General features: G+C 43.6%; 1 protein-coding gene across 3 annotated transcripts in view; it reads right to left on the reverse strand.

The window, feature by feature from the left end:
• Positions 1-1,703: 1,703 nt before the first annotated feature.
• Positions 1,704-12,730, reverse strand: part of Akap12 (A-kinase anchoring protein 12) — an 80,576-nt gene continuing 69,549 nt past the window's right edge. For all 3 annotated transcript variants that reach the window (XM_020175996.2, XM_020175998.2, XM_074072324.1), the window contains 2 exons: positions 3,633-8,532; positions 1,704-2,675 (listed from right to left, as the gene is read on the reverse strand). In XM_020175996.2, the coding sequence (XP_020031585.1) occupies positions 3,641-8,532 (4,892 nt within the window). In that variant the 3' untranslated portion in view covers positions 1,704-2,675; positions 3,633-3,640. The remainder of the gene's footprint in view (positions 2,676-3,632; positions 8,533-12,730) is intronic.

Here is a 12,730-nt window from a genome sequence, read left to right on the forward strand (position 1 = left end):
ATGCTTGAAGCTTATGCTGAAGCTAAAATCTCTAGCCCTATCTGTAGTCCCAAACATTAAAGAAAAATATTAGGACAAATTATCTCTGAGATTATTTGCCTTCTAGTATGCAGGGCTCCATAGTCATCATGCCAAAAAATTGCGAATTTGAGGCACTTTGCTCTGACTTCTGCAGTTCACATTTTACGTTCATATGGCTAACAGCAGTGTCAGACTTAGAAAACAGAAGTGTATTGAAGGCTACCGTTGGTGGTCATGTTAATAAAACAGTGTTGCTACACAGACCTGGATATAGAGGGATAAGGAAGCGATCCAGGGCACATTAGGTGGTGACTGTAAGAAAGCACAGCCAAGCAGCAGCTACCCACTGGAAAGCTGACAGTGATCTGACCGCCAGTCACTTGGTGGCCTGTGGGGAAAAAAGACAACAGCACACATTTAATCCATTCAAAGCAGCTTTGTCTCCCTGCTACACAGAGGAAGTTCGTGCACTGGACACCTTACAAATTGCTGTCAGCACCAATACTTTTTCTTCATCTTCAAAACTTGATACCAGCACTTGGATTTGTCTCAATTGGGAAAGTAAAAATGGAGGATTTTAAATCTAGGGATGTTAATGTTTAATAATTGTGCACAGGTAAGCTGGGTATAGTGCTGCATGGCTGCACTGTAGTCCCAGCTACTCTGGAGGCCGAGATGGGAAGGATCACTGGAGCCCAGAAGTTCAAGACCAGCCTGGGCAACATAGCAAGAACTCCCTTACTCCCGTCTCAAAAAGAAAAAAAAAAAAAAAAAATGCATAGGTGCCTTACTATATATTTGTGAATAACTTCTAAAAGAATATTAAATGTTTTCCAACTATGTAAGATCATATCGTGTCATGGGGTCAATTATTTATACAGTCAGACTTGCTAATATAAGAGAAGCTGTGTTTGATTTCAACAGCAAATTTTCTTGATGCTAATAGTTTTTCAAGAATGTTATGCTTTAGCCAGGCACCGGTGGCTCATGCCTATAATCCTAGCTACTCAGGAGGCAGAGATCAGGAGGATCACAATTCGAAGCCAGCCCAGGCAAATTGCTTGCAAAAAGGGCTAGTGGAGTAGCTCAAGGTGAAGGTCATGAGTTCAAGCCCCAGTACTGGGAAAAAAAAAAAATTCATTAATTGTCAAACATAAAATTCTTAAACTGGAGTACTGAGGTTGAGGCAAATTTAAGTGTATTGTCCAGGCCAGTTCTATATGTGAAAAGGTAAAACTTTACAGTAGTTAGGTGACGGTCTGTTGTGTAATTTTGTCCAACAAAATCCTTTATGTATGAGCATGACTTACCATGTTGGCATTTAAAAAAAATTTCCAAGATCTTTTAGGAAAAGCATTTGTAAGCCTTCTGAAAACTTCCTTCTAGAGACATCTGTCATAGTTTTAAAACAAAACTATAAACAGAAAACTGAGTTTTTCAGGAATTACCAGATGTAGGACTGCACCAAATTGTCAAGTCTGAAAAACTACTGTTTTATTTTAGCAAACGCGTCTCTGCCATGGTTTCCTTTAACCATCTGACTCAAACCAGTGTGAAGTGATGTCTCCATGTAGTTACTGAATTACAAGGTGCCAGCTTGTCTGTCGTCTTGTTGTCATTAGCTTACTCTAACAGAGTGAACACGGGTCCTCGGCTGCCTAGTAACTAATAAAATCAGTAAATCTAAGTGAAGCAAATGTTTTATTTAAATCAGCTGTCAAATCACAATTTATTCAAATGAACAAAATGCAACATTGCTCTTAAAAGAAGGGGCAACACATGTGACACAGACACAATCCAGTATCTATCAAAATACCATTTGGAAAGACCGGGATTCATTTTGTTCTCTGGGTGTGAATTCAGTCTAGCATATAAGAGTAGAATCAAAAACTTATAAATCAATTCTTCCAGCATAACATAAAAAACATTTTACTGCTCTGCGTTAAGAGTAACCTCCAAAGGACTAGAAAGAAAAGTCACAGTAACTAAGTGCATCATTCTCTCCATTTTAAAATGAGCTTTATTTTTTAACTCGCGGTGCAGAAGAAAGGGGCCAGTTTCAGAGTCCTACCACGCAAGAACCTAAGCATCAGTGAATTTCAAAAATAAGAATTGTACCTTCTTGTCAGCAATGCTATTTTCTCACACGTTGTCTTTATAAGTCAGGTTATAAGTGAGGCTTGGAGCTTCCCAAGGCTTCCCCATGGCTACAGGCCCATCATATATTGTGTGATACAAAGGACAGGTGCTATACTGCCTGTGGTCTTAGACATTAAAGAAAAAAATATACAATAGATACAGAAGAAGGGTTACTTAAAACATACATATAAATACATAAAGAATGATACTCCAGTTCGAGAAGTAGAGCTAGGTATTGCCAATGTCAGTTCCAGGCTAAGACTTCAGGATCTTAAATCAGGAAAATTATATGGTATCAAGAGAAATAATAGGTCGTCTTGAAAAAGGAAATGTTTAGCTGGCTCTCGCTCCTGATGAAGCCTCAGGATTGTCAGGGCACTCTAGAAGTGAGTTTGGTGGGTCTTCCTGCTCCAGCTCTCAGAGTTCTGTGACATTGGTCTTAGACTCTCATCAGCAGCGTTTTCTTCCTCGACTCGTCTTCACATTCTGGTCTTGCAAACGCCCAATGCGTGTACCTGTAGAAGGAAGTAAGGCAGAGTAAATGCAATCTCCTTTTTCTCCCTCATTTATGAACAAGTCAAACTACAGCCACCAGCAACCATCATCTAACACCATTAGAAAAAAAGACAGTGATGTTGGGCTGTCACAAAACCAGTGGCTTCAGTGACACTTCCTGCCAGGCTCACGTGCATTGCAAAGTTAAAAATAAAAAAATACTTGTTAATACTCAAAGGAAAAAACTCCACTGTTTCCTAAAGAACTATAAATTTCAAACAGTGTGATAAAGACTTAGTTTGGGCTACTAGTAATTTAAAAAAAGAAAAAAAAAAACTAGTTGAAGTTGGCTCCTAGCTACTTGGGAAGCAGAGATCAGGCAGATCATGATTTGAAGATTTGACAGCCCTGGACTAATAGTTCCCAAGACCCTATCTTGAAAATACTAAGCACAAAAACAGGACTGGTGAAACAGTAGAGCCACTGCCTAGCAAGAGTGACACCCTGAGTTCAAGCCCAAATACTTCCCCCGCCAAAAAAAAAAAAAACCTAGTTGAAATGGTGCTGAGAGAGCCCAGTGTATTTCTTATGCCCCCAGCTACACACAGGCACACCCCGTTTTTTCTTCTAAAGCAGTCATGTGAGAGGTAAAACAAAGCTATTATTTTCATGACACCAATGAAACTAAATGGCATTGGTGAGCAAAAAAAAAAAAGGAACTCTAAATCTCTTAGTGTAGTTGAAGTTATTTCCCCTAACTGGAGGGTCTACACTGGGCTAGGGCTGGGGAAGCACAAGTCCCTGAGTTCAAACCCCAGTACCACCAATGAAGAAATAAAAATAAAAATAAATCGGAGGGTCTGCATAAAATCAAAATTATCAAAAAATCCTAATGATTTGAACTTCCAATTTCTTTGTGACAAATATGCCATGTAAGGGCAAGAAGGAGAAAACAATTCGTAAGGAAGCTTACTTACACCACGTCTTAGTGCTCTGTAAGTTTGGGTTTTGGTGGCTCACTCTCTCGATTCTCCAACTCCTCCTCTTCTTTTTGGGGTTTCATCTCCTTCTCAGGCTCACTGTGCCCTTCTCCTTCCTGAAGCCCTCCTTCTTGGGAATCTTCCTCCTGTGTCCCTTTCAGTCCGTTGGCACCAGAGGACTCTTTGGTTCCACCTCCACAGGCATCGGTGTCTGACAGAGCTGAGAACTGGTTGCCAGGGTGAAGGGTAGCTTCCCCTGTCTCCTTTTCTTTGGATTCAAAGGATGGCTTCTCAACTCTTTCTCCTAACTCGGCCTGACCATCATCTGGCACAAGTTTGGCTTTGGTTCCATCTCCGTCTGTGTCTGATGGAGGAATCACCTCTTCACACTGAGGGCCATTTACACTGGAACTTTCCACCTCCACCATCACCATGTTTTCTGAAGCTTCACTGGAATCTTCGGGGATGTCAGAAGGCGCTGGTCCCACAGTGGTTAGCACGAACTCATCCTGGGTGGCGATGGCTTGTGTTTCATCCTGGGCAGGGGCCTGCTGTCTGTCATCTTCTGTCTTCTGTCCAGCTCCCTGGCTGTTGGATTGCTCTGGGGAAGCCTGTGTCTGTAAATCAGGTGTTTCAGAGGCTGCTGCTTCTGTTTGCCCAAACTGGTCAACAGCCGTCTGGATTATGTTCTGTACCAGCTTACTGCTCTCAGTCTCAAGTCCCAAAATCTCGTTGTCAGCTTCAAGATCTCCCTCCTTGACATCAGTCACATTGCCTTCTTGACAACCAACCTGCTGGTCACCTTCATCTGGCCCCTGTTCCTGGAATGCGCCTCTCTCTCCTTCCAGATCACAATGGCCTTTTTCGTGAGTGGCGGATGCTGTTACTGTTACTGATTCTGCCCGAGACTCAGGCCCCTCTGGCACAGTGTCGTCTCCTGGCTGAGGGGTCCAATCTTCGTCTTTTTCAGAGAACTTTACTACTGGTGTTGAATGTGCACCTGCGGACTCCAAAGTTTCACCTGTTTCTGCTAAGTGCTCCTCCTCCACTGCTGCAGTTAGTGTAACTGATGCATCAGAGCTTTGAACTTGAACCTCTATGCATCCTGAGTCCTCTTGATGTTCAAGACTGCTTACTTCCCTTCCCCTGTCTGAGACAGGCCTATCCACTATCTGAATCAGCTGTGGGCTGAGCTCCTCGCAGATGGGAGCAGCTGTTTTTAGCTCAAGTTCTTGGCCCGCTGGTGTTGGCTTTGTTTCATTTTTCTCCCTTTCTGCTTGAGTTTCTGTCTCTTCCTCCTCTGGGCTTGGACGCTGGGGTTCAATATTGTCATCCTTCTCACATTCCACTTCGCCATCGAGGGCAATTTCAGTGACCTCCTCCTGGCGATCGGTTCTGTCTGTGCTTGTAGAGCTTTCATGTCCTTCAACACGTGGTTCGTCTTTCATTTCCTCATTAACAGACTGGCGAACCTCTTGAACCACCTCAGTCGAAACCGGTACTTCTTCCGCTGTTTGCTCTTGTTCTGTATATTCTAGAACGTCTTCTGTTCTTGATTGTTCTTTATTTTCTTCCTGCGATTGAAAACTAGCAGATGCCTCTTTGTGGGCTGGAATGGTCTCTGCCTCTGTGGCCTGGGGCTGGGTACCAGGTGCAAATGTGTTTTCTTCATGACTTTTCATAACCTCATCATCCTGAATTGTATCTAGAGCTTCCAAATCTGCCACGGGGGTGCTTCCGTTGGTCTCACTGTCTGTCGGGGTTTCAGCCGAGTCAGGGGGAACAGCCTGTCCCACTTCGCTCTCCTGGGGCTTTTCAGCCTGACTTGGGATTACAGGCTCCCCAGACTCCGTGCAGGCCGTCACCTCAGGAACTTCTTCCAAGCTTTCCAGGGTGGGCTGCACCATGACAGCCCCTTGAGTAAAACGTTCAGTGTTAGCTTCTTGTATGTGTACCTCCAACTTGACCTCCCTCTCTTCCCTTGGACCTGGCGCTTCACCTTCTTCCACATCCTCCACTTTCTCTGATGCTTTCAGCTCTGCTTCTCTCGTGGTCTGAATCGCGGCTTCCTGCTTTAGGGTGTCGGGCCACTCTGATTCCTCTTTCACTTTTTCTGCCACTGCCTGGAGGACGGCTTGAGTCTGCCTCTCCAGGTCTTCTAGATCTGGCACACCACCTTCCACCTCCTGAACTGGAGTGGCCTCCTCTGTGGTGTCTGGGGAGTCAGTTAGCTGGGAAACAGCTGACACCATTTCTGTGGTCTCTTCGGCACCTGATGCTTCGGTGGCTTCTTCGGTACCGATAGCCTCGGTGGTTTCTGCAGCTATCACTGCTTCAGAAGTTAATTCTGCCTCGCTGAGGATGGTAACCTTATGGACCTCTCGGCTCTCTGGCACAGTCTGGCTAACCACGGGGGTTTCTTCTGCCACGATGTCTCTTTCTATTACCTCCTTGGCTAATGGCACAGTCTCATCGTCCACTGGTTCAAGAGGTTCTGTCACGGAAGCAGATATCCAAGAAGGAGACCGCTCTTCCACAATGGTGACTGCCCGTGTCCCGTCAATGACAGCCACAGTCACTGTGTGAACCAGAGTCTTGCTGATCTCCTCGGACACAAACCCCATCACCTGTTCTTCGGGCTTCTCTGCACTTTTCTGGGCTTTCTGGGCTTCGGTTTTCTCCCTTTCTACTGCATCGTACTCAGACAGAGGGACCACAGCAGGGACATCAGAGTCATCTTCATTCACTTCTGTCGGTCCCGCGTCTTCCAGGGCGGCTTGCTCTTGTTTCCCGTCGGATCTTTTCTTCCGCCGTCCAGGAATAAATTTCTTAATCGAAACCCAAGCGTCTTCTTTCCCGGGCTCAATATCGGAAGCTGAATGTTCTATGCCCAGGTCTTCAGTTTTCTCTTCCGGTTTTGACTTGGGTTTTTTTCTTGGAGTGACTAATCTTTTGAATGATTCCCAGGGGGAAGCGCCCTCCCCTTCGGAAGGGCTTCCAGCTGCCTCCGGTGAAGAGCTTCCCTGCGCTTGATCTTGCTCCTGGGAGCTGGCAAGGACCACGTCGGCTCCTGGCTCTTTGTCTCTGGCGGCCTCCTCTGCTCTGTGGGCGTCTCCTCCCATCGATTTTGGCCCCCCCTCTTCATCAGAAGAGGATGCTTTTCGTGCTCTCTTCTTGGACGACCCCACGCAGATCAAAGCCTCCCAAGACACCGAAGTGTCAACCTTGCGCTTTGGTTCTTCTGGTTTTTGCTCTTCTCCAACTCCTTTGATTTCTTCTTGCATTTCAGAGGCTGTGCTCTCGGTGGAGGACAAGGTGGCACTCTTGATCTTGTCCAGCTCGTCTTCCTTATCACTTTCCGAAGGCCTTCGAACACGTTTCTTGGGTGTCACCATCTTTTTGAAAGATGCCCAGGGAGTAATACCTTCTCTCTTTTTTTCTCCATCAGAAATAGCTCCTTCTTCCACTTCCCCTTCCTGCTGTCCTTCTGCCACCCCCTTTTCCAGACCTGTGATCTCCTCGGGCTCATCAGGGGAGGAAGCAGAGCTCTCACCCTTCTGCTCGTCCCCACTGTCTGGGGACTCTAGAGGAACTGGATGCTGCTCCCCTGGCTCCTCATCTCCTCGTTTCCCCTTCTGCCTCTTTCCCGAGAGCTTCTTTAAGCCAGTGCTACTGAAAAGTTTCTTTAGGGGACTTCCCTGAACCTTGATTCTCTCTTGTGAAGACAGCAAGTCTACCTCACTTACGATGCCTTCTGGGTGTTTAGACAGCACCTTTTCATCTGGACTCAGATCCGTGGGCTGGAGATGGTCTCCTCCCGAGATGCACAATTCTTTGAGCTTCACCTCTTCAGCAGGCTTAGCTTCCTGAGGTTCAACATTTGCTTCAACCAGCTTTTCAGGGGACAAGGATTCTACTGTTCCTTCCACGTCTGCCTCTTGCCCCTCAGTTTCCTTCTCTGTGGTGCTGATGTGGACTTCAGCAACAACTTCTTGGTGAACTTCTATTTTTTCATCAAACACTTCTGTTGCCAGTGGAGCGCATTTCTCTTCGGCAGATCCCTGAAGGCCACTGGCTGGATCTTCCAAGGGCAGCTCCACCTTCTCATAGTCAGCGGACAGTCTGGCCTGGTCCACGCCTTCTGCAGGCTCCTGTGGCTGCTCGGAGGCTATTGGTGGCTCACAGATCTCTTCTGTTTTTTCATTTTCCTCCAGGTCTACCTTTTCTGTCTCTTGTTCCTTTTTCTTTTCAGAAGCTTCCAGCTCATCCTCCTTCGGCTTTCTGAAGCTGGTCTTTTTGCGCCAGCCAGCCCAACCGTGAGTGAAGAATTTCTTGAAGGGCGATGCGGTCTCAGTGGTGACGGGGCTGGTTGCAGATTCCGGAGACTTGGCAAGTTCTTTTTCTGGCCTCTCTTCTCCTTCATCTTTGCCTTCCTCTGCTGCTTGAGCAGACTCAGCTCGAGGATAAATTTCAGTGTTGCTTTGCTCATGCATAAGGGTGTCTTCTGACGTCTCTGTGGATTGTTTGAGTTCAAGTTCTTTGGTTGCTGTCTCCTCTGTCTCCATGCTGGGTTCTTGGTGATCGCCAGCCCCTGCTCCTTCACCTTCCTCTTTTTTGACAGTGAGTAGCTGGACAGTGTCAGACTTCTCGTTCTTATCCTTTTTCACAGTGAACTTAAAACCAACAAACTTAAACACCTTCTTAAATCCAACGTCGCTAGTCTGGGACTCGGAAGGTTGTGCAGTCTCTTCTAAGTTGCTTGCAGAAGAAGGAATCTGTTCTAGTATTTCAGGTATCTCCTCTTGCCCGTCCTTTATGTCCTCCGTCGCTGTGCAGTTGGTAGCCATCTCTTTATCTGAATCTTTTTCTCTCACATCTTCAGGTCCTCTCTGTCCAACTATTAACAAAAGGAAAGAAGGAGAAAGGGAAAAGGATTACAGTTCAGAAAAGTAAATATTTTAAAAACATGACCAATTAACATCCTCATAAACATCAAGCAGAGGACAGGAGAAGGTAAAGGTCATTTGGATTTTTGCAAATGTTAACAGATTGATCAATGTCTACTGTTTTCAAATGACCTTCAGAAGCTCAGGTTCAAAGTACTGCTCTGCTCTGCTCTTTTTGTTCCCTCGGAAATGCCACAGCATCACCAAGGTTAGGTTGACCAGCTAGCCTATCCTCCGTTGCAAGGTCAAATGAAATCACATACTACATGCATGGTTTTCAACCACAATCCATCACGTTTTAGATATAACTTCCACTTTGTAGGAAAAAAAAGGCGAGAAGGATAAACTAAATAACAGCACAAGTCTCTACTCACTCTTACTCTATGTTGTAACCAGCCTCATCTCAATAGGTCCCCCAAAAGGGAGCACTCCTTGTAGAAAGCTAAGTCATGGAGAACACAGAACATCTAACTGTGAGATAAAGGAGGTACACCAAAACTGACAGGGGGATGTGAGAGAATAGAAAAGCCAGCTTGAAGGGGCTCCCTCCAGCCAAACTTGGAAGCATTACAAAGAGTAATGATGGTCCTGAGTTCAAACCCCAGCACCATTAAAAAAAAAAAAAAAAAACAAAGAGTAATGACACTAATTGATCACAATACATGGAGCTTAAAAAATAAAAACAATGAAAAAAACATGAATTAGTGATGATGCTAAGAAAAAGTAAATGGATAAGTAATTCTCTGTGGGGGAAAAAGTCAATAAACAGATATATCTTCCACATTAACCCTTATAGTCATTCTCTTTAGAATTCTAGATATAGAAAATCACAATGTATAAGTGGCATTGTAATTAGTTAAGGCTGGGGGTATAGCTCAGGGTTGGGCGTACTCTAGGTTTGACCCCCAAGACTATTAAAGAAAAGAAGAAAAAAGGGAGAATAAACTTGTTCAGTCAAATCAAGAATTACTAAAACTCTGGGTGAAAGGTTGTCAGGAAACACACGGCTTCAAAGTATTACCACCCGACAACTTAATTTAAAAAAAGTACCTTTACAATGGAGAAATGTGACAGGTAACACATTAACAAAGTGTTTAAACTTGACATCCTCAATAATGGGGCAAACTGTTTGATGGAATTTAATCACAGGAAACAATCAGCTGGATCCACAATGAAGGACATTCTGCAGAACAACCTGGCTTGAAATGCAATGTGACAAAAGGCAGAAATCAAGAAAAAAGGACTGTCTACAAGAAACCTTCAATAGTTTAAGAAGAGGGAGAAAATTTGTACGATATCATAACTGGTGAGTTGAGTCAACAGAGAGAGATGTTTGCTACATTTTCCAGTAAGTCTGAAATTCTAAGAATCTTGGGGATAAAAAGCAAGTCGATGTGATTTAATGAAGTGGGGAGGGAGTAACTGGGCTAAATTATGAGAATTAAGTCAGGCGCTGGTGGCTTATGCCTGTAATCCTAGCTACTCAGGAGAGGCAGAGATCAGGAAGATTGCAGTTCCAAGCCAGCCTGGGCAGAGCTCGTGTCACCCTATCTTGAAAATATCCAAGACAGGGCTGGTGGGGTGGCTCAAGTGGTGGAGTGCCTGTTTAGCAGGCCTTGAGTTCAAATTCCAGTACCACCAGAATAAACAAATAAAAATAAAGTAAGAGATTTAAGAAATATAATGACCTGAGGTGCCTGCATGGTCCTGAATTGGAGATTCACTTTTGAGTCTTCTGGGGGAAAATGTGAATATGGTTTATGATGAATGAATTTTTTTTTTGCAGTACCAGGGCTTGAACTCAGGGTCTACACCTTGAGCCACTCCACCACCCCTTTTTGTGTTAGGTATTTGAGATAGGGCCTCTCAAACTATTTCCCTGGGCTGGTTTTGAATTGCATGCGATCCTCCTGATCTCTGCCTCCTAAGTAGCTAAGATTAGAGTTGTGAGCCACCAGTGCCCAGCTATGAAGTGACTTTTTACTGAAAGAAAAGGGTAGAGATTTTGACTGAAGAAAACACTTAATCAAACAAATGACGCCATTATGGCTTTAAACATCCCCTTTCTTCCCTTCCCCTTCTCTTTGTCTCTCTCTCTCTCCCCCTCATGATCCAAGGCCAAGGGAAGGGTATGTTATCTTAGTTTTTGCTTGTCTCAATGTTCTGATTTTAAATACATGCACTGCTTTCTGTAATAAACAAAACTGAGGCAGGAGGATCATAAGTTCAAGGCCAATTTGGACAACTTAATGAAACCCTGTCTTGAAATAAAAAAATACAAAAGGGCTGGGGATATAGCTCAGTGGGAGAGTGCTTGCCAACATGGTCAAGGTCCTGGGTTCCATTCCCAGAGCTGCAAAAAAAAAAAAAAAAAAAAAAAAAAGGCAGGGTGGGGTGTAGAGCACGTAGCAAAGTTTCAGTTAGCTGGAGAAATAAGTTTTAAGTGACCTACTGTATCATATAGTCCACAATTAACAAGGCATAATTCAAAATTGCTAAAATGGATTGTAAGTGGTCTCAACCAATGGTAACCTGATGAGAGACAGTAGTTAATTAGCTGAATAAACTTATAATCCGCACACTGACCAAAAACATCACTGCACTACATACACACAAGAATTATTTTTCAATTAAATATTTCAAAACTACCAAACCAAACCCCAAAGAAAATCCTGAGAACTGAATATTTCAGATAAGAGGTTTGGAGGAAAACCCCAAGTCTCATCACTTCGATCAGAATATATTTCCTAAAGGGTTTCCCTTTTCTTTTAAAAAAAAAATTACTATAAAACACACATTTGCAGAAGGCTGAGGTAGGAAAAGCATGAGTTCCAGGCCAGTCTGGGCTTAGATATAGCAAGACCCTGCCTTAATGAACCAAAAAGAAAATGCAAAAAAACCTCAGATATTTGTTCCAGACGTGGTGGCACACTTAGAATCCTGGCACTTGGGAGGCTGAGGCAGGAGGAGGTGAATTCAAAGCCACCTTGGGCTACATAGTGAGATGGTGTCACAAACATACATTTGTGACCAACTTTAGACTATAGCAATAAAGAAAAATTATCACCCACATTAAACATTAAGGCAAATATTTGAAGAGAAAGAAAGATTCAGGCGTTATTAGATTATCCAGAGCAGTTCTACATTTTACATATTGTATATACTGTTCCCATTATTTTTCAAAGCGTGTATGATCAAAAATGAGAAGAAAATATGGTAACTTTTCATTTGTTCATCTTAAAAACAACACTGATGAGGTGGCTTATAGTTAAATCTGAAGATTTCCTTAAATTAAATGCACTTCCATGAACTATTTCTTTAAAATCTTCCCAATTATAAATGAATACTCACAAGAGAACATTTCTAATGCAACACTAGAAATGTGACCTTCTTTTATTATAGGTGGATGACATCATTGGGAATATAAACCAAGCCCTGATACCAAACTCTACCTTAGTACAGTGTTACTAGTAATGAATACAAATCTAAATCAGCCTGAGCCACAAGCCTGAAATTAAAAATGTTCTCTGGAATTAGGAGCTGCAGATGTTTTTGCCAGCAAGATGGGAGAAAGCAGGGTGAACATGCTAACAACATTCAGTTACTTGCTTTATAGAGGTTTTTTAAGTATCCAGGAAATTTAAAAATCATAGCTGGTCAACTAGTCTTTTTGTTTGCTTTTAGTGGGAGGTACTGGGATTGAACTCAGGATCTCCCCTTGCTTGGCAGAAACTCTGCCACTTGAGCCAGCCCTGTTAAGTCTTTTTTTTTTTTTTGGTCTTTTATTGTTGTGCTGGGTGGGGGTACATTGTGGCATTTATACATACAGGTTCTTACAATGTATCAAATATATCACACTTGAATTCACCTCAACCATTCTCCTTCACACACCCCCACCATAAGTGTCTTTTGATGTAAGCAATCCTGGGTCAGGGGGAAGACAACGACAGGGCTGGCTTTGTGATTTGTGCAGTTTGGACACCCCAAGCTCTGCCCAATCTCCGTCTCCTACCTTACAGTAAAGGAAGGCCTTGCTTCCTAAAAAAAAAAAAAAAAAAAACAAAAAAAAACACCACATTTTTTTTTTCCTACCACACCATTAAGCTGTCAAATGGCTAAAGGCCCCAGGCCTTTGAAACTACCTGGTCT

Source organism: Castor canadensis, chromosome 1 (genome assembly GCF_047511655.1).
Source record: "Castor canadensis chromosome 1, mCasCan1.hap1v2, whole genome shotgun sequence".
NCBI classification, from domain to species: domain Eukaryota; kingdom Metazoa; phylum Chordata; class Mammalia; order Rodentia; family Castoridae; genus Castor; species Castor canadensis.